This window comes from Myotis davidii, unplaced genomic scaffold, assembly GCF_000327345.1.
Source record: "Myotis davidii unplaced genomic scaffold, ASM32734v1 scaffold679, whole genome shotgun sequence".
In the NCBI taxonomy this organism is placed as follows: domain Eukaryota; kingdom Metazoa; phylum Chordata; class Mammalia; order Chiroptera; family Vespertilionidae; genus Myotis; species Myotis davidii.
Genome location: NW_006290023.1, coordinates 1,021,070 through 1,040,756, shown reverse-complemented (window position 1 = coordinate 1,040,756; position 19,687 = coordinate 1,021,070). Strand labels below are relative to the sequence as shown.

The 19,687-nt window shown below is 38.7% G+C and overlaps 1 protein-coding gene across 2 annotated transcripts in view; it reads left to right on the top strand.

Moving 5' to 3' along the window:
- Positions 1-14,046, top strand: part of ITM2B (integral membrane protein 2B) — a 28,214-nt gene extending 14,168 nt beyond the window's left edge. The window contains exons 2-6 of one of the 2 annotated variants that reach the window (XM_015563263.1): positions 6,328-6,471; positions 8,310-8,516; positions 11,581-11,691; positions 12,146-12,296; positions 13,338-14,046. In XM_015563263.1, coding sequence (XP_015418749.1) covers positions 6,379-6,471; positions 8,310-8,516; positions 11,581-11,691; positions 12,146-12,296; positions 13,338-13,423 — 648 coding nt within the window. In that variant the 5' untranslated portion in view covers positions 6,328-6,378 and the 3' untranslated portion in view covers positions 13,424-14,046. The remainder of the gene's footprint in view (positions 1-6,327; positions 6,472-8,309; positions 8,517-11,580; positions 11,692-12,145; positions 12,297-13,337) is intronic. The other variant, XM_006762736.2, reaches the window with a different exon arrangement.
- The last annotated feature ends 5,641 nt before the right edge of the window (positions 14,047-19,687 follow it).

Sequence of the window (19,687 nt, the reverse complement as noted above, 5' to 3'; positions counted from 1 at the left end):
CTCCTGTCATTTCTATGAAAGGTTTCAATTCTCATTGTTCCATACTTTCTCCAGCCTTCGGTGTTGTTAGATTTTTATTGCCTGATATGTAGGATTTCTGTTGATTTTTCCCTCGTTCCCCATATTGAAATAAAATTTACATGCAATAAAATTGACCCATATTATATGTACAATTTAATTGAATTTGTAGTAACTGTATAAAGTCGTATTTCACCACGACATTCAAGATATGAAACATTTCCATTAGGCTAAAAGGTTTCCTCATGTCTTTTCAATCTTCCTTCACCAGCCCTTGGCCATGGCAACCACTAACTTGCTTTTTGTCACTATAGTTTTGCCTTTTCTGGAATTTCATAAATATGGAATCATGCAGTAAGTAGTCTTTTGCATTGGGCTTCTTTCACTTGCATGTTTTTGATTCATTATAAATATACCACAATTTATCCATTCATCAGTGGATATTTGTGTTTCTATTTTGAGACAATTATGAATAATGACTCAGTTGATTTTTAATTACTGATCTTCTACAGTCTTGCTGAACTTTTAATTGGTTTGAATAATTTGACTTTCAGATTTTCTACAGTTATATCATTTACACATGGCAGTTTTGTGTTCTCTTTCTTAATCTTTATATCCGTTCATGTTCTTGTCATTTGTGTACGAGCTCGGATCTCTAGTACAATGTTGAAAGGAAACCAAAAATCAATTTTAGTGGGCATTCCTCATATTTTTGTATTGAAAGGGTATGGTATAAGTCTGAAGTTTCACCATTAAGGGTGAGGTTTGATACAGGTTTCTTAGGACTAGCTTTATTTATGTTAAGGAATCTCACCTCTTTTTTGCAAAAAGATTTTATTATGAATGGGAATTGGAGTTTGACAATTGTATTTTCTACATATTTTGAGATGGTTGAGGGGTTTTTCTTCTTAAATTTTATATGTGGCTTTTTTCTTTAAGCTTACTCTTTCAAGTGTTAAAATTTAATTATTTAAAATACACTTAATAAATTGCTAGTTTAAAACTTATATATCTTGAATATTCTTTAATTCCTCTCCATGACACAGATTGTAATATGGCATGTCATTTATTTGTCATGCATAAGTTAACTTTGGCTGTAAATTGCTTAAGATATGAGCCATGTCTTAATCAAGATATGAGTCAGGTCTTAATCACACTTGAATTTCCCATAGGTTCTAGCACAGTACATTGCAAATAACAGGCCCTTAATAAATGTTGAACTGGGCTAAGTACTTAGGGCTGCTGTTCTTTGCTAAATAGCCACAAATTCTTATGTTGCACCACCCGTATCATTATCATGCTGGCTGCTAATGTAACTTAACATGGGTTATTTAGGAAAAATTAAGCTTAAAAAAGATACAAATTTTATTCACCCATCAAATATTTGTTGAGAACCAACTAAATGCCAAGGTTGGCTGTAAGCTAGCAGTACTGCCTAATGACAGGGATCCATACTGAGAAATATGTTAGGCGATTTTGTCATTGCGTGAACATTATAGAGTATACTTGCACAAACTTAGGTGGTATAGCCTCCTACATACATACCTACGTTATATGGTACAACCTGTTGCTCCTAGGCTACAAGCCTGTTACAACATGTACTGTACAAAACAATAAGAGATTAAATCAAGCACAAGAGAAGATGATGCAATCAAGATGCGGTGGCAAGTGCTCGCTTCAGCGGCACATATACTAAAATTGGAACGATACAGAGAAGATAAGCATGGCACCTGCGCAAGGATGACACGCAAATTCGTGAAGCATTCCGTATTTAAAAAAAAAAAAAAAGATGAGGTGGACAGGAGATATATGAGGCTATTTCCATGTAACATGGCATGGTGCTTTACAGCAAACTTTTTGTTTTTAAATAGATTTTTATTGTTTCCAGAGAGGAATGAAGAGGGAGAGAGAGAGAGAAACATAAGTGATGGGAGAGAATCATTGACTGGCTGCCTCCTGCACACTCCCTACTGGGGATCAAACCTGGGACCCCTCAGTCCCCAGGCCAATGCTCTAGTCACTGAGCCGAACTGGTTAGGGCCAGCAAACCTTTTTTTGATAAGTGAAAAAAAGAGTACACTCTAAATAAGAGATTAAAAGTATACTCTAGTAAATACATAAACCAGCAACATTGTCATTTTTATCATTATCAAATATTATGTACTACATAATTATATGTGTTATACTTTTATACAACTGGCAGCACAGTAGATTTGTTTACACCACTATCACCACAAGCAGGAGTAACACATTGCATTACAGCAGCTTTGACATCACTAGCGGATAGCAATTTTTCAGTTCCATTAAAATCTTAGTAGTGTCCCGGTGCCCAGATTTGTGCACAATGAAAGGACATTAATTAGAAGGCATATTTTAATATCACTATTTTCCCTTTCTCTATACTAGAAGTGTCAACCAAATTGACGATCGACAATGACATATCGAAACACGCATGCAATTGGCAACAGCTAGTGTTTTATATGTATTGTGCATGCGTGAATCAACTTAGCCTTTTATAGATAGAGAATAAACTTGCTTAATTAGACCTGCTTTCAGGCACCCCAGCTTTTCTTTCAGGTAATTGTCAGCAATATAGCAGTAAATATCAACACAAAGCAGATTATTATTATAGGTCACATGAGGCACGGGAAAATGCTTAACAGACATTGGGTTAAAATGTGAAATGTTTGCACCTGGCTATAAAGCAAGTCATGTTCCTGGGCTGAATAAACTGCAAGGAGGCTAGTCACTAGGGTGAGGGAGCCGGGCATTGCTATGTGATGTCATTACCCAGCACCCACAGCGACCGTTTCTGGGCTGGGCTGGGCCATTTTGCACCATGGGGTTTCAGCAACATCAGCTATGATTTGGTCGGCTGTTGCTCAGGTGTTGGTGGGGCCTGTGTCCCACTTGGGGGAAGCAGTGTTGCCAATGCTGTTTCTCTGTCAATGGCCAGTGCGTGTCACGGCAGCTCCTGGCTGCTGCTGCCACTGCCAGCTCTCACAGCCACTGTGGCTTTGTTCGGAAGGATGTCCGATCTATCTGGCCTAATTAGCATATTACCCTTTTATTAGTATAGATGGGACCACCTTCATATATGCATATCCTTAGCTGAAACATGTAGCACATGCCTGTATGACTGTAATACAAAATGAATATGAATGAATACTTACAAGATCCTTGTAGCCTAGCAGGGAAAGAAAAGATCTGTATCTGAGTTATTCTAATGCAAAGTAGAATGTGATCACTATGAATTTAGAGAAGAAAAGAGATTAGATGAACTTTAAATACCTGATAGTATTTCATGACTGTAGTGTATGGACTTTGGCTCCATAATTTGGCGATAATTTTCTGATTCATAAGCCGTGGTTCACAATGTTGTGCTGAACAATGGTCTGTGGATAAGTATTTTGTAAATTAAATTCTTTGAGAAACTTAAATTTTTTTGTCTTACTGTCATCGTCTTAATGTTTTATTTGTTTTTTTTTGTTTGTTTGTTTGTTTTTAGCTTCAACAAAACATTTATTTCTCACAGTCTAGAAGCTGGGAAGCCCCAGATCAAGGTGTAGGCAGATTCAGTTCTTGTGAAAGCCTGCTTCCTGGTGCAGATGGCTATTTTCTCTTTGTATCCTCACATGGTGCAAAGCAGAGACCTTAAGAAATTTTATTTTATTGGTTTTAGAGATGGGGGTGGGGGGGAAACATTGATGTGAGAGAGAAACATCAAATCAGTTGCCTCCCATATGCACCCCAACAGGGGATTGAACTCACAACATAGATATGTGCGCTGACCAGGAATCAAACCTGCAACCTTTTGGTGTCTGGGATGATGCTCCATCCAACTGAGGCACTCCAGATACCTCTCCTTTGGTCTGCCCCATTGACTTCTCCATTCTCATTTCTTGTACCCTTTCCCACCATATTGGGCACTCTAGCCATACCACATGAAGCCCTTGGAGATACACATTTTAGCTTGATGATTTTATTCATTTTTTTGCCCCTCAACTCTGTCTTCTGTGTGAGTAATGAATATTTGTTCTTCAATATTCCATTCCAGTAGGTTCTCCCTTAGGTAGTCTTCTTCAAACACTATCATCCCTTCTTCTGTGCTCTCTACATTCTTTATTAGAACCCATGCCATATTTATGTTCTCTTTGCATATTTATTTTCCAGACTGATTTTGTATGATCTCTTCTTGACAGAGGCTATCTAACCAATGCCTAGAACATAGTAGACCAGTGGTTTTCAATGTGGAGGCAATTTGATTTTTTAAGGGGGGCATTCGAGAATGAGTTAACAGTGAATTTTTTGCATTTCTTATGGTCCTAGGGGCCTCATATACTGTATATAAATATATATTGTGACATTTGTGCATTTCAGTTATGTGTTTTGAAACTTTGCTATTTTTCATATTGCTGCATATTATTATTAACAATTTCTTAGTGATTTCTTCCTCAGTACTTCAGCTGTTCTTTTGTTCTTTCATTTTTCTCTTTCATGGATGCCATGTTCTTTGGAAGTTTGTTTAGACCAAGTTAATGGCCTTTTAGGCTTCCTCCATGTGAATAGGAGTTCACTTTTTGAATAATAAGAATTATATGTCCGGGGAGGCGGGGCTGGGGGAGGCATCAGGAGATGCTTTAGGTGGGGCATGGCCAAAAAAGGTTGGGGACCACTGTAGTAGACATTCTTGAAATTATTGTTTACTGGCCAGTTAAAAATGATATACCAAAAGGCCTGGAAACTTGTCATTAATTTGAAAGTTAGGGCTGTATATTCTTTTACAAGTGTCAGCCCATGCTCTTTGGCTATTCACTTATGTGCTACTAGAAAAGAGAGCCTGCCAAACAGTCGGTGTTGTACACACTTTTGACTGTCTCAACAGCTGGTACCAAATGTTTAGAAATGATTATTTCCACCCCCCCACTATGCCTCCATCTTAAAATTATGCTTGGAATGAATTCTTATCTCCTAAGGGCTCAAGCAAAACACTGTACTTTATCATTAATTTTCATTTTACCTTATAGCAGTGGTTTTCAACCTTCCTAATGCCACGACCCTTTAATACAGTTCCACATGTTGTGATGACCCCCAACCATAAAATTATTTTCGTTGCTACTTCATAACTGTAATTTTGCTACTGTTATGAATCGTAATGTAAATATTTGATACGCAGGATGTATTTAGGTGACTCCTGTGAAAGGGTCGTTTGACCCCCAAAGGGGTCGCGACTCACAGGTTGAGAACCACTGCCTTATAGCTTCATGAAATTCTTAATAAGTTTTTATTCACAGGTGTGGAATATCTTACATGACTTAATAAATTCTTCTAGTCTTATTCTCATTATGTACTACTCCCTTGCAGTTCACTTGTTATGTTAGTATACAGTACATTGACAAGTATACCTACTCTAGCACAGTTTAATGTTCTGACAGCTTGATGGTTAGACAATCACAACTTTGCCAAGTGTTCCCCCGATATTTCCAATACCCATCTAACACCATACAATTACTAGACATATGTAATTGTCTAGTACAATAACAGCTACCACAATGTTATTGACTATATTATTTTTTTGAACCACTAGTAATGTAATTCCAGCAGATAATCTCCTTTGTCTGCTGTTTCATATGAAACTGGGTACAAGTACTATAAGAAATTAACTATTACTCCGAAGTGACAGAGTAGAGGAACTGAGTTAGGAGGGCAAAAGGAGTATCTCAGGACTTTACCCCAGATGACATTCTAATGTTAAATTATTTCCTTGGGTTAATCAAAATAAAAATTCTAGCAATTGTATGCTAGTTGTATGTCTTTTGACTCTATAAGGGTTTGATTTTTTAATTGAATCTTTCCTAGAAAGGTCTTTTTAAAAAATTTCCTAGACCATTTTTCTGCTGCAAGTAATCTGTTATACTCTAGTTATAATATACAAGGCTCAGCACCATAATATTGCATGACAAAGTTGTGTTGTAACCTTTTCTGAATTTTTAAAGGTTAGAAGACATTAAATCACCAAATGTTGTGCATGGAAAATAGAAATTATGGAGTATGTTATTACTAGAGAGATATGGATAGCAGATGGGGTGTTGAGAGTTAGAAGACAGAACTCTCCCAAGGGACTGGTTTCATAGCTCCAGAGGCACTGTGATGAGTTTTGGTGCCACTGCTTTGATCTTGATTAGAGACCTGACTCCTTGGTCTCTTAGTTTATAAAACAATAATCCTGAAGGTTTCTTTCAATCCTGACCTTTCTGTGATTCTGACTGGAGATATGATATTGACCATCCGTCTGTTTTCATATTTTAGGACCCAGATGAAGTGGTACCAGTTGGCCAGAGAAGAGCCTGGTGTTGGTGCATGTGCTTTGGACTAGCATTTATGCTTGCAGGTGTCATTCTAGGAGGGGCATACCTGTACAAATACTTTGCACTTCAAGTAAGTGGAAAAATAGTAAGACCATTTTTGCCTTTTCTTCAGTGTGTTAGAAAATTGATCCTAACTTGTTCTAAGCCAGCACTTTAGTCTGTGGCCCTTAGCCAGAGCCGTGGTCCTATTTTATAATTTTTTTTAAAAATAAAATTTTTAAAATAATAATGGTGAACAAAAAAAACCTAGGGACAGAATAGCAAGCGAACTTACAATTTTTTTTTACAAAAATAATTCATGTCATTGACTAGAGTGACTGCAACTGATCAGGAGCTGGAAGAGGACAGGAGATTTTAGGAAGAAGGGCCCTGCTCTATCCACTGAGCCAAACCGGTTCGGGCGAAAGTTGTGTTTGAGTCTCCTAAACCTGTTTGCCCAGCCTTTAGACAGTCCTTTAAACACACAGAATACACTGGAGTACTTCTCTCTGCCTCTTTCTCAGTCATTACTTTCTCTACAGCAGTGGTTCTCAACCTTGGCTACACATTAGAATCACCTGGGAATCTTTTTAAAAGATTCTCATTGAGGCCCAGAAATCAGGATTTTAAAAAGATTCCTAGGTGATTCTAATGTGCAGCCAAGGTTGAGAACCACTACTCTAGAGAATTGTGTGACTTCAGCAATGATGTTGAAGTAACTTAAGATGGAAGTTATTTAAAACTTAAGTATTTAATAGTAATCCTAGTGGGTTAAGACAGATTTTTCTTCTGATTATAATTATCCCCTCTGTTTTGTGGTATATTTTTCTGGGTGATAATTCAGTAGGTTATTGTTTTTTTTCTAATGTAATCTTGGAAAATGAGCTTTTTATGACTACCTCAAATGTTTCTTAATATTTTTAAAATTTAGGGAGAGTGTTGACAAATAGATTTTATTAGTCTGCCAGAAGATGTATAAATTTCATGCTCATTTTCTATATTTTTCAAGATGATGGCATATCAATAGACATTACTGAAATACCACTCAACCTTGTTTAATACAGTTGTTTTTAAAATATATTTTATTGATTTTTTACAGAGAGGAAGGGAGAGAGAGAGTTAGAAACATCGCTGAGAGAGAAACATCGATCAGCTGCCTCCTGCACATCCCCTATTGGGGATATGCCCACAACCCAGGTACATGCCCTTGACCGGAATTGAACCTGGGACCCTTCAGTCCGCAGGCCGACGCTCTATCCACTGAGCCAAACCGGTTTTGGCTAATACAATTTTTATAAGAAATATATTTAATAAAGGAAAACTCATTTGCAGTTTTATTGTCCAAAGATACTTGTTGTCTTAATGTTTTGTTATATACTTCTAGTTTTTATTATATATGTTTACTTTTTGCAGTCTTTATAATGATTTGCTGTAATGTAATATTTTCCATTTAATTGTGATATATTTTAAGGAAAAATCAGACTGAAAATTTCAGAAAAACTATCCCTCTTTTGGCTAATAGAAAAATTATTGAATCAGTGAATCATATTAAAAGTTTTAATAAAAGTATGCTCTTTCAGAAGAAACATTAATTTCTGAATATATTCTTTTATAAAAATAATGCCTACAAGTAGAAATAGGTCTGTGTGTTTCTTCAAACTTGTCACCAGATGGATAATTGCTTTTATATTCTATTTCTGTGAACCACAAAGAATAAAGGGAAAATCAGCTGTTTTTCTCCTTTTGAAACTTTTTTTTACAATACTTTAAAACCTGATCCCAAAGAATGTGTTAACTCTATAATTAAGCTGTCTGACTTGTCATCTAAAAGTATGAGTTTGCAAGCAAACTACTACTTAGATAGCTGTGGCAGCTTAAGTAATGCTTACATTTAAAAACCTGTCTCTTACTGAAATGCTGAAATAGTGTTTAAACCCTCTGTAGCCAGATGACGTGTACTACTGTGGAATAAAGTACATCAAAGATGATGTCATCTTGAATGAGCCTTCTGCCGATGCCCCAGCTGCTCGCTACCAGACAATTGAGGAAAATATTAAGATCTTTGAGGAAGATGAAGTTGAATTCATCAGTGTGCCTGTCCCAGAGTTTGCAGATAGTGATCCTGCCAACATTGTTCATGACTTTAACAAGGTGAGCCAGATGTCCTGAACTACAAAAAGAGTGCAAGTTCTTTAATTTAAGCTTTTTGTAGTTTTCCGTATTTCCTGATTTATTCTATTTAGAGTTTACTTTTTACTTAAAAAATTGAACTTGGGTTTCTTCTGTCCTAAAAAATAAACTATCAACATTTGATGGGCTCATTATCATATGTTTTATTTTTATCCTATCTCTTTTTCTCACTTTTAACACTTGACCCTAGATACATAAAGCTATTATCTCTTAAGAATGAGAACTTTATTTATATAACTACATAATTATCACATCTAATTAACATAAAATAGTATTATTTAATATCTAGTTGATATATAAATTCCCCCAATAATTTCTGTCCCAAGAATGTTTTGTTTTTTTAAACCAGGATTCAGAAATTCAGAAATTCTCATATTACATACAGATGTTAAGTCAGTACATATTTGCCATTTTGAACATGTAGACATATCACTGAAATTGGCATTGCATTTTATCCCTGATAAAATACATTTGCTGAATATTTATAAGCCAATTTGAAAAATTACTTCAAGGTAATAAACCTTATCCAAAGCAAATAGTAAATAATAATAGCTAACACTTAGCTCTTAAAATCTAAATGTTTACATGGTTAACTCATGTTAATCCTCAAAACCATCCTGTTGAGAGTCTTTCTCAAACAGGGTTTCTCACCCAAACCACAAGAACACAGACAATCATTAAATTGACTGTTACTCAATTCTCTAAGGATAATATTAATTGACTAGGAGCCCAGTGCACGAATTTGTGCACCTTGAAAGGAACTGTGGACCGCAAGGCTGCGGTGGGCACAGGGCCAGGTCTCAGCCCATCCTCCATGCCCCCGCCTACCCTCTCCTGCCATGGCCCCTGGCCCCCTGTCTGCCAGCAGCCCTGCTCCCACCGCTGCTGATGGCGCCAGCAGCAAGTGCAAACAGAGCTGTCGTCAGCAGTGGATGTGGGAGGCGGCTGCCAGCCCTGATCGTCCCTCAGGAGCAAGGGGAGGTGGAGGGGCGATTGGTGCCGGTGCTGGGTGCTGGCAGTGGGTGCAAGCAGTGGCTCCAGCGCCAGCAGTGGGTGTGAGCGGGCCGGCACCGGCAGCAGGTGCAAGTGCCGGGTGGACCACGGGCATGAGAGCAAAGAATTTTCAGTAACCACCAGAGGCTCGCCCTAATGACAACGACCGGCACCCTGCCTTGGTCTGGCGCCCCTGCTCACCTGCTCCACCATCCTGCTGCAGCTGACACCCGCCATGTTCTGCACTCTGCCGCCAGCTGCTGATGCCCACCATGTTCTGCATGTGCCCCTGGTGGTCAACACACCTCATAGCGACTGGTTGTTTGGTTGTTCCACCATTCAGTCTATTTGCATATTAGCCTTTTATTATATAGGACTAGGGGCCCGGTACACAGAATTTGTGCACTGGGTTGTGGGGAGGGAGTGTGTCCCTCAGCCCATCCTGCCCCCTCTCACATACTGGGAGCCCTCAGGCGTTGACCCCCATCACCCTCCAATCGCAGGATCGGCCCTTGCCCAGGCCTGACGCCTCTGCCAGAGGCGTCAGGCCTGGGCAGGGGACCCTCATTTCCCCCCATCACTGGTTCTGCCTCCAGCCCAGGCCTGATGCCTCTGGCCCAGGAATCATGCCTGGGCAGGGGACCCCCATCTCCCTCTGATCGCTTGGTCCACCCCCTGCCCAAGCCTGATGCCTCTGACCCAGGCTTTAGGCCTGGGCAAGGGGACCATCATATCCCCCCAATCCCCGGCTCCGCCCCCAACCCGGGCCTGATGCCTCTGGCCCAGGCATCAGGCCTGGGCAGGGGACCCCTAGCCCCCTCAGATTGCTGGCTCCGCCCCCCCGCCTAGGCCTGATGCCTCGGCCAGAGGAGTTGACCCTCATCACCATCCGATCGCCGATCACCGGATCGGCCCCTTGCCCAGGCCTGAGGCCTCCGGCAGAGGTGTCAGGCCTGGGCAGGGGACCCCCAGCTCCCCGTGGTTGCAGGCTCTGCCCCTGCCCAGGCCTAACGCCTCTGGCCGCGGCGTCCGGCCCGGGCAGCGGGGACCCACAGCGGCAGCGGCCCCGCGATCGTGGGCTCCGCTTTAGGCCCAGTCAAGGGACCCCTAGCTACCGGGACTGCCAGCTTCGACTGTGCCCAGCTCCCATCGCTGGCTCCACCCCTACTTCCTGCTATCACTGGCCAGGGCAGCAAAGGGGCCCAATTCTCCAATCATGCCCCCCGGCTCTTAGCTCCCACCTGGGTTTCTGATCACTGTCAGTGGCAGGGGGCTTTTTCCTGCTTTCCCTTTCGCCTCCCTGCATTGTGCCTACATATGCAAATTAACCGCCATCTTTGTTGTCAGTTAACTGCCATCTGAGTTGGCAGTTAATTTGCATATAGCCCTGATTAGCCAATGAAAAGGGTAGCGTCGTACGCCAATTACCATTTTTCTCTTTTATTAGTGTAGATAGGATACTATTCTAGATGCATAGGAGAGTTCATTTTTATCTACAATTGATGGATACCTTGGAGGACATTAGGGCTTATAAATAAGGGAACTAACTGAATCTCTTAATCAGATTATAGGTTATTTGCTGTTAATTTTAATAGCTTATTATAGAAACAAACCCCTGATAAGAATTTTATTTCCAACCTGGCCAGGTAGTTCACTTGGTTAGAGTGTTGTCCTCATACTCCAAGGTTGCAGTTCAGTCCCAAGTCAGGTCACATACAAGAATCAACAATGCATAACTAAGTGAAACAACAAATTGATGTTTCTTTCTCTCTGTTCTTTCCTTTCTTTCTCTCTCTAAAATCAATAAATAGATAAATACATTTTAAAAGAATTTTATTTCTTAATTTTTCAATTTTTCTTCTCCCATTTCTACTTCCATTCTTATCCCAGCAAAGTCTTGACTTACTGAAATACAAGTGATTTACATATTCTAAAGCCAACCCATTTTAATGGTATAAATTATTCTTAAAAGTACAGCTGTTGCCTGAGTTATAAATATTAATCTAACAAAAATGTATCTTTTTCTTCCCAGAAACTCACGGCCTATTTAGATCTTAACCTGGATAAGTGCTATGTGATTCCTCTGAACACTTCCATTGTTATGCCACCCAGAAACCTACTGGAGTTACTTATTAACATAAAGGTATACAGTTTTGAAATATTTCGTATTAATGCTGCTGCTATAGCACCTTGGAAATTCTTGTTGAGAAACTAGCCCTATAGGAGCCCATTTTACTGGAAATACAGCTGTGAGGAACCAGGACTCATGGTTTTTGTGGGGTTTTTTATTTTTTTCTTCTAATTTTGAAATTAAATATGTAATTTTTAAAATTATACTTAAGTTTTCAAGGGCCAGAGAATAAATAGGAGGCTTTTAAGAAAAATAAAATCTGTGTTACAACTACTCAATTCTGATACCATGGACAATATGTAAACAAATTGGCATGACTGTTTTTCAGTAAAACTTTATAAAAACAGATGGTGGGCAGTAGTTTGCCAGCCTCTGTTTCAACTATAATCTGTAAGAATTTTATTTTCCTTGTCTGTTCAGTGTAGGCCTTGAGATATTCATGTAATTTATTTTTTTCCAAATGTAGGCTGGAACCTATTTGCCTCAATCATATCTAATTCACGAACACATGGTTATCACTGATCGCATTGAAAACCTTGACCACCTGGGTTTCTTTATTTATCGACTGTGCCATGGCAAGGAAACTTATAAACTGCAACGCAGAGATACCATTAAAGGTAATAACTTTTTAAAGTGCTGGCAGAAAAGTTTTTTGTTTCACTTCATTGTGTTAAGCTAGACTTAATATGTTTGCCATGAATGAGAAACAACTCTGTTCTATCACTCTATAATATTTGTAGATTTCTGAAGAATCATCTTAACTCTAAATCCACTCGTGTTAGAGAGAAAGAATAGGTGAATGTGAAATCTCATTGCCTTGAGCTGCCGGAAGGTTTCTTCCATGGAGTCATCCAGGCCAATGTTCCATCCTGTTTGGTATCGCCACACAGCAAAGGTTCTTATCCAGAGGGTGTCTAGAGCAGCTCTTCAGGTGTATGCTCAGGCATCTGGGTTCTAAGCAGATTGTTTTTCTTTTGGATCTTGGTGAAGATAATCACAGTCAGGTTAATTACAAAGGAATTTGGCTGAGGAATTAAGAGCATTGACACAACTAATATAGCTTTGCCAAATCATTTAACCTTTGTTTTCTCACCTAAATATTAAGGATAATAGTGCCTCCCCGTTTCCTTTCAAGATCATTATAAAAATAAAATGAAAGTACATGTGGCAGAGCTGTGGGAAAGTAAGAAGTGACATTCAGATACTAAGGTGTGATTTCTTTGGAACTGCAGCACCCAGTAAAAGTGCTTTCCTGGCTTTGGTTAGCATTTTTACTTATTTCACCTGATGAGTCAGTCACCTGAAATCTACTGCTTGATCTCTTACATTTTTAAATTATCTTAATGGTTTATAATTTTTTTTAAAGGTCAGATTATGCATTTGAGATTCTCTTTTTTAAGTCTGAAGTTTCAACAAATCACCACCACAGTTAAGATATAACTCTAAGTTATACTTATGGCATTATTATTGTTATTAAGATCTGTTAAGACATTTAGTTCAGAAAAGAGAAAATTATTTTCTTTAATGTTAAAAAATCAAGCTAATGAATGGAATATAGAGTAGAATATTTCCATATGTCTAAATAATAACTATGTGGATTAATATGAATATTTATGACTAAAGAACCAAAAATTTAACTACTTTTCCCTTCCAAACAGGCATTCAGAAACGTGAAGTCAGCAATTGTATCACAATTCGGCATTTTGAAAACAAATTTGCCGTGGAAACTTTAATTTGTTCTTGAACATTCAAGAAAAACATGGAGAAAAACTTAATAACACAGCATAACCATACTCTTTGTATTTTGTGCAGTGATTATTTTTTAAAATCTTCTTTCATGTAAGTAGCAAACAGGGCTTCACTATCTTTTCATCTCATTAATTCAATTAAAACCATTTCCTTTTAAAAATATTTTCTTCTTTCCAAGTGTGGTGTCTTTTATCTTTGATTTAGTAGTTGTATAAAGTCATAAAAAACAGTACACTTCACCATATATCTTAGGTAGAGAGATTCTATGTTTTAATTGTGCATTTTCAAGAGGAGTGATTATCTAAAGGATAATCATATAAATGCATACATAAAAATGGACCATTGTGACTTATTTGTAGTTGTTAGTTGCCCTGCTACTTAGTTGTTAGAGCATTTAATAAGCACACAATTTAATTTTTCTCTAATTAAAATATGCAGTATTTTCAGTGTAATATTTAACTCTTTAGCGTATAATTTCCACCTCAGTGTTTTAATATCCTAGGCATCTGCTGTAATAATATTTTAGAAAATGTTTGGAATTTGAGAAATAACTTGTGTTACTAATTTGTATAACTCATATATGTGCAATGGAACATAAATATCACAAAATTATTTGACTAAAGGCCTGTGTGTTGTTTTTCCCATATAAATAAAAACAAAAGTAATTTGGTTCTTTGTATCTTAAGATATTCCATGTAAAGGAAAAAACATTTTTAAAAAATCTAGTTCTCTATATGCAGTGAGTAAAATGGATTTTTAAAAATAAGCTTTTAAAATAACTATATACTTCATTAGTGCTATTAAAGTAATACCTAAGACTGAACCTTGAAAGTTGCTGTTTAATACATTTTAAAATAATTCTTTTGTATTTAATGGAAGGGCTGTTACTAAACCTAAAATTTCTAAGTAGCATAAAATACAGTCCTTTTCTGATCCTGTCTCCTTCAAGTGGAATGCTTTGAATTACAGTGATGATTTTTAAATCTCTAAGGTTACTTTCTATGTGAAATAACTCAGAATCCACCTCCATTTAAAATACCTAGGAATAATTTTGTTGCAAATTTTCAAGATGAAAAAAGTTATTTCTGAATTTAGGAAGTCAGAATTTTTAAAGCTTCACAAACCCATTAAGGATTTGGTCTAGAAACTAATTCTAGTTCAAAATGATGTTATTTGCTTCTTGGCTCTTGGTTTCATTCCAGTAATGTAAGAGCTTTAGGCTAGGCAGTCAGTTATTCAGGGATTGAGAATTTATTTTAGAAGAGAATATGTTTTGATAAAGTGAAAATTGCTTTTCCCTACCTTCCAGGCTCTAAAATTTCATGGTATTTTAGGAAGCTATGAACATTTAAGAGCACATTAATTCATTCTGAGCATCCTTTATATACCCAGCATGAAGCATTAAGCTTTGAAGATACATCTCTGAAGAGGACCCCTGCTGCCTCATTGGACACTCAAGAACTAGTGAAAGGGACTGATGAATAACAAACTAATTACAATACAGCTGTGATCGGTACTCTAATGGGGAAGAACAGATCCAAGAGTTTAGGGAGCATTTAGGAGGGACAGTGGGATTTTTAGATTGAAGTGCATGGTGCCAGGTCATGCACTTCATGCATGCCATTTGAGGACTTCAGTAGATAATGGGCCACTATTAAAGGTTTGTATTTTGGAAGTAGCATTTTCGTTTCTCTTTCCTACTGATAATACTAATGCTAAATTAGGATAGATGAGCTGCTGTAATAATTGCAACATCTCAGCAGCTCCATAATATTCCAGTGTGGCAGGCTCCAGGTTCCCAGGGATCGAGACTTCTCCACTTTGTGACAGTGCCAGCTTTAAATCTCCAAACTTCCCATGGAAGGAAATGAGCTAGAATGGTGGATTCTGCAGAGCTCTGATGGCCAGGCCTGACAGGCATACATCACTTCCCATTTCCATCAGCCAGTACTCAGCCAAACCATTCCCAGCCAATGGTAAGGGAGATGGGGAAGCATAGTCATAAGTGTTTGGAAGAAAATCCAAATGATTTGCTGAGCACATAGCACTGTCATTGCCACAAATGGACATTACAAATGAATGAATGAATGCTAAAATAACTAGAAAAGAAAGATCGCCCAGGAAAAATCTCAGGAAGATTTTGAGTGTGTTTAATCTATGTTATCCTATATAATAAAAGTCTAATATGCTAAATGTCCAACCGTTCAATCATTCAAGCAGTCGCTATGATGCGCACTGACCACCAGGGGGCAGACACCCCAACCAGTAGGTTAGCTTGCTGCTGGGGTACAGCCAATCAGGACTGGGTGAGATGGACCGGACACGCCCTGAAGCCCTCCCCGATCCCTCCCCAGCCAGCCAACCGCCTGTGGTCCCTCCCCATCTCCGATTGTACACTGGTGGGGTCCCTTGGCCTGGCTTGTGCCCTCTTGCAATCCTGGACCCCTTGGGAGATGTCAGAGATCTGGTTTTGGCCTAATCCCCACAGGCCAGGCCAAGGGACTCCACTGGTGCACAAATCCATGTACCAGGCCTCTAGTCCTATATAATAAAAGGCTAATATGCAAATCAACCGAATGGCAGAACAACTGGTCGCTATGATGCGCACTGACCACCAGGGGAAGACCCTCAACACAGGAGCTGCCCCCTGTTGGTCAGTGCACTCCCACAGGGGGAGCACCGCTCAGAAGCCCTGAGCTCAGCTCATGGCTGGCTGGCGAGCGCAGCGGCGGTGGTGGGAGCCTCCCCGCCTCCACGTCAGTGCTAAGGATGTCCAACTGATGGCTCCTGGACTGTGAGAGAATGCAGGCTGGACTGAGGGATACCCCACCCCAAGTACACGAGTTTCATGCACAGGGCCTCTAGTATTGCAATAGCAACACGCTCTTGGTAGATTTGATAATAGGAAAAAAGAAGTTGTGTATTTCCTATCATTAGCTCACTTGTTTTTTGAGGTTTGTTGTTATTTTGGTATATATACTTGATTTTTTTCTATAATGTGCCTTTATATTAAAGTGGGTTTTTTTTTTCTTTTTTTTAAAAATATATTTTATTGATTTTTCACAGAGAGGAAGGGAGAAAGATAGAGAGAGTTAGAAACATCGATGAGAGAGAAACATCGATCAGCTGCCTCCTGCACATCCACCACCGGGGATGTGCCCACAACCCAGGTACATGCCCTTGACCGGAATCGAACCCGGGACCTCTCAGTCCGCAGGCTGACGCTCTATCCACTGAGCCAAACCGGTTTCGGCAAAGTGGGTTTCTTATAGACAACATGTAGTTAGGTTGTGTTTTTTGAGTCACTCTGACAATTTGTCTTAATTGGTGCATTTAGAACAGGGGTGGACAAACTTTTTGACTCGAGGGCCACAATGGGTTCTTAAACTGGACCGGAGGGCCGGAACAAAAGCATGGATGCAGTGTTTGTGTGAACTAATATAAATTCAAAGTAAACATCATTACATAAAAGGGTACAGTCCCTTTTTTCAATAGTTTTATTCATTTCAAACGGGCCGGATCCGGCCCACAGGCCATAGTTTGCCCACGGCTGATTTAGAACATTGACATTGAAAGTAATTATTGATATAGTTGGATTTTTATCTACCATATTACCGTTTTCTATTTGTTGCCCTTATTTTTTATTCCTATTTTTGTCTTTCACTCTTTTTCTGCCTTTTGTGGTTTTAATCAAGCATTTTATATGATTCTATTTTTTCTCTTTCCTTAGTATATCAATTATACTTAAAAAAAAAAAAAAGTTTTTTTACCCTGGCCTGGTAGTTGGAACATCATCCCATACACCAAAAGGCTGTGGGTTTGATTCCCCATTAGGCACATACCTGGGTTGCTGGTTCAATCCCCAATTAGGGCATGGTCAGGAGGCAGCTGATCGATGTTTCCCACATCGATGTTTCTCTATCCCTTTCTCACTCTCTGAAATCAATAAAAACATATCCTTGGGTGAGGATTAAAATAAACAATAATTTTTTTAGTGGTTTTCCTAGAACTCACAATATATATCTACAACTAATCCAAGTCCACTTTCAAATTACAATAACCACTTCATGGGTAGTGTGAGTACCTTATAACAAAATAATCCTAATTTCTTCCTTCTGTCCCTTGTATCATTGCTATCACTCAATACACACATACAAAAGCTGATGGTGTATACACACAATATATACATAATTTAGTACATTGTTTCTCTTCATGTTTTATTTGGGAAAGTGTAAGTATTTCTCCTTTGTTTTTGTTTTTTTAATTGTTTAAAGTATTACATATGTCTCCTTTTCCCCTTTGCTTTTGAGGCATCATTTTGCAGGATATAGAATTCTAGGTTGGTGGGATTTTTAATTAACACTTCAGATATTACTCCACTTTCTTCTTGCTTGCATGGTTTCGGAGAAGTTAAATGTAATTCTTATTTTTCTTCCTGTAGAGTAGGGGTAGGGGAACCTTTTTACTGCCAAGGGCCATTTGGATATTTACAACATCATTCAAAGGCCATGCAGTATTATCAACTACATTTAATTGACACATTTGTAATGTCTTGGTGGGGCCAGACCAAATGATTTCATGGGCCTTATATGGCCCTTGGGCTGGGCATTTCCCATCCCTGCTCTATAGGTAAGGTGTTTATTTTTTTCCTCTGCCTTCTTTTAGGATTTCTAATTTAATTTTTATTTTCTTTGTAATTTGAAAGTTTCTGCTCCTGTGAGCCTCTGCTTCAATAAGGGGTGACTCCCTGTACTCTGACTGACTCTCTCTCTCAGCCATTTGCCCCTAGGTCTGCCCTTCTCTGATGGATCCAAGAAGAGTTGTTGATTTTTCAGTTGGCTCAACTTTTTACTTGTTAGGGCAGAGTGGCAACTTCTGATCTCCTTATGTTTGAAACCAGTACGTCTCTTTTAAAACATCGTTTATCTTCTATTAAGTCAAATAGAGATTTTATTCCTTATATATTCATTTCTCTTTACACACATGTACATACACATACAAACAGGCCCTGATCTCATACTCCCAGTATAGTTACAGGGCAAATTTTAGTTCAGTCAGACATCAGAATTTATATTGCCATGACAATATTCAGCTCAAAGCTAAGAAAGGGAACTATGGTACTCCATTTTTAGGCTAATTACCCTTTTCCATAATCTTTAATAAATTTAATCATAAAAATTTCAATCTCTATTAGATTGAGTACTTATTCATTTTTTTTCTTTCCCAATACTGAGACATACCAGTTCTCTTTGCGTAGAGCTCTCAGTCCTGCTTCACTCCGAACCGAAAGCTTTTGTAGCTTGTCCAGTGTGTCATTTTGACCCCGGGTGTTTTCATGTGTGTGTGTTGGGGGGTGGGGAGGATTGGTATACTTTTTTTTTTTATTGAGGGAGGGAGGAAGGGAGAAAAGAGGAACATCAGTGTGAGAGAGAAATATCAATCTGTTGCCTCCCAAATGCGCCCTGACCAGGGATCAAACGTAGGTATTGTGCTCTGACCAGGAATCGAAACTGCAACCTTCTGGTGCACAGGTCAGCGCTCCAACAACTGAGCCATGGCTTCCAGGGCATACATTTTCAGCTGGCTTCTTAAGAAAGTGTTTTCTTGGTATTTTAGATGACAACTCAGACTTCCAGTCTGAATATGGGAAATTTCTAGACTGAATATGTATAAGGCCCATTTTTTCATTCTAAAATTTTTTGAGATTGTTACGCCTGTGTTCTCATACTTCATAATGATGGTCTTCATCTTACAGCTTATGAAATGTTCTTATTTCCTCAATAATTTCTTCCATTCATTCTTTCAGGAATTTCTATTAATCTATTGGACTCCTAGATTGATTCTCTATGCATCTTGGTTTACCTGTTTTCGTGTCTGTTTTACTGTTCTTTATGGGAGATTTCGGATTCCATTCATCAGAGCTCTTTCTCTTCAGTTCTCTGTTTCTGCATATTGGTGTTTGTTTTGTTGTTACTTGCTGGGAGCCGGTCCATCCTTGCTGTTTCAAGGGACCTGGCATATATGGCATACTGTTCTTAATATATTTGCTCACCTTCTTGGCACTATGTGTTTTAACCAAGGTCACCTCTCCAAGAAAGGTTGTTTCCCTAGGTAGGGATTTTCCCCTGAAGTTAGGGAGGGAATAAAACCTCTTAACCAAGTGCCAGGTGGGTAGTTAATCACTTTAACTACAAACAATCATGCTTAAGCTACATAATCTTTACTCCCTGGAATGGAGATAAGAAACGTCCTACCCTTT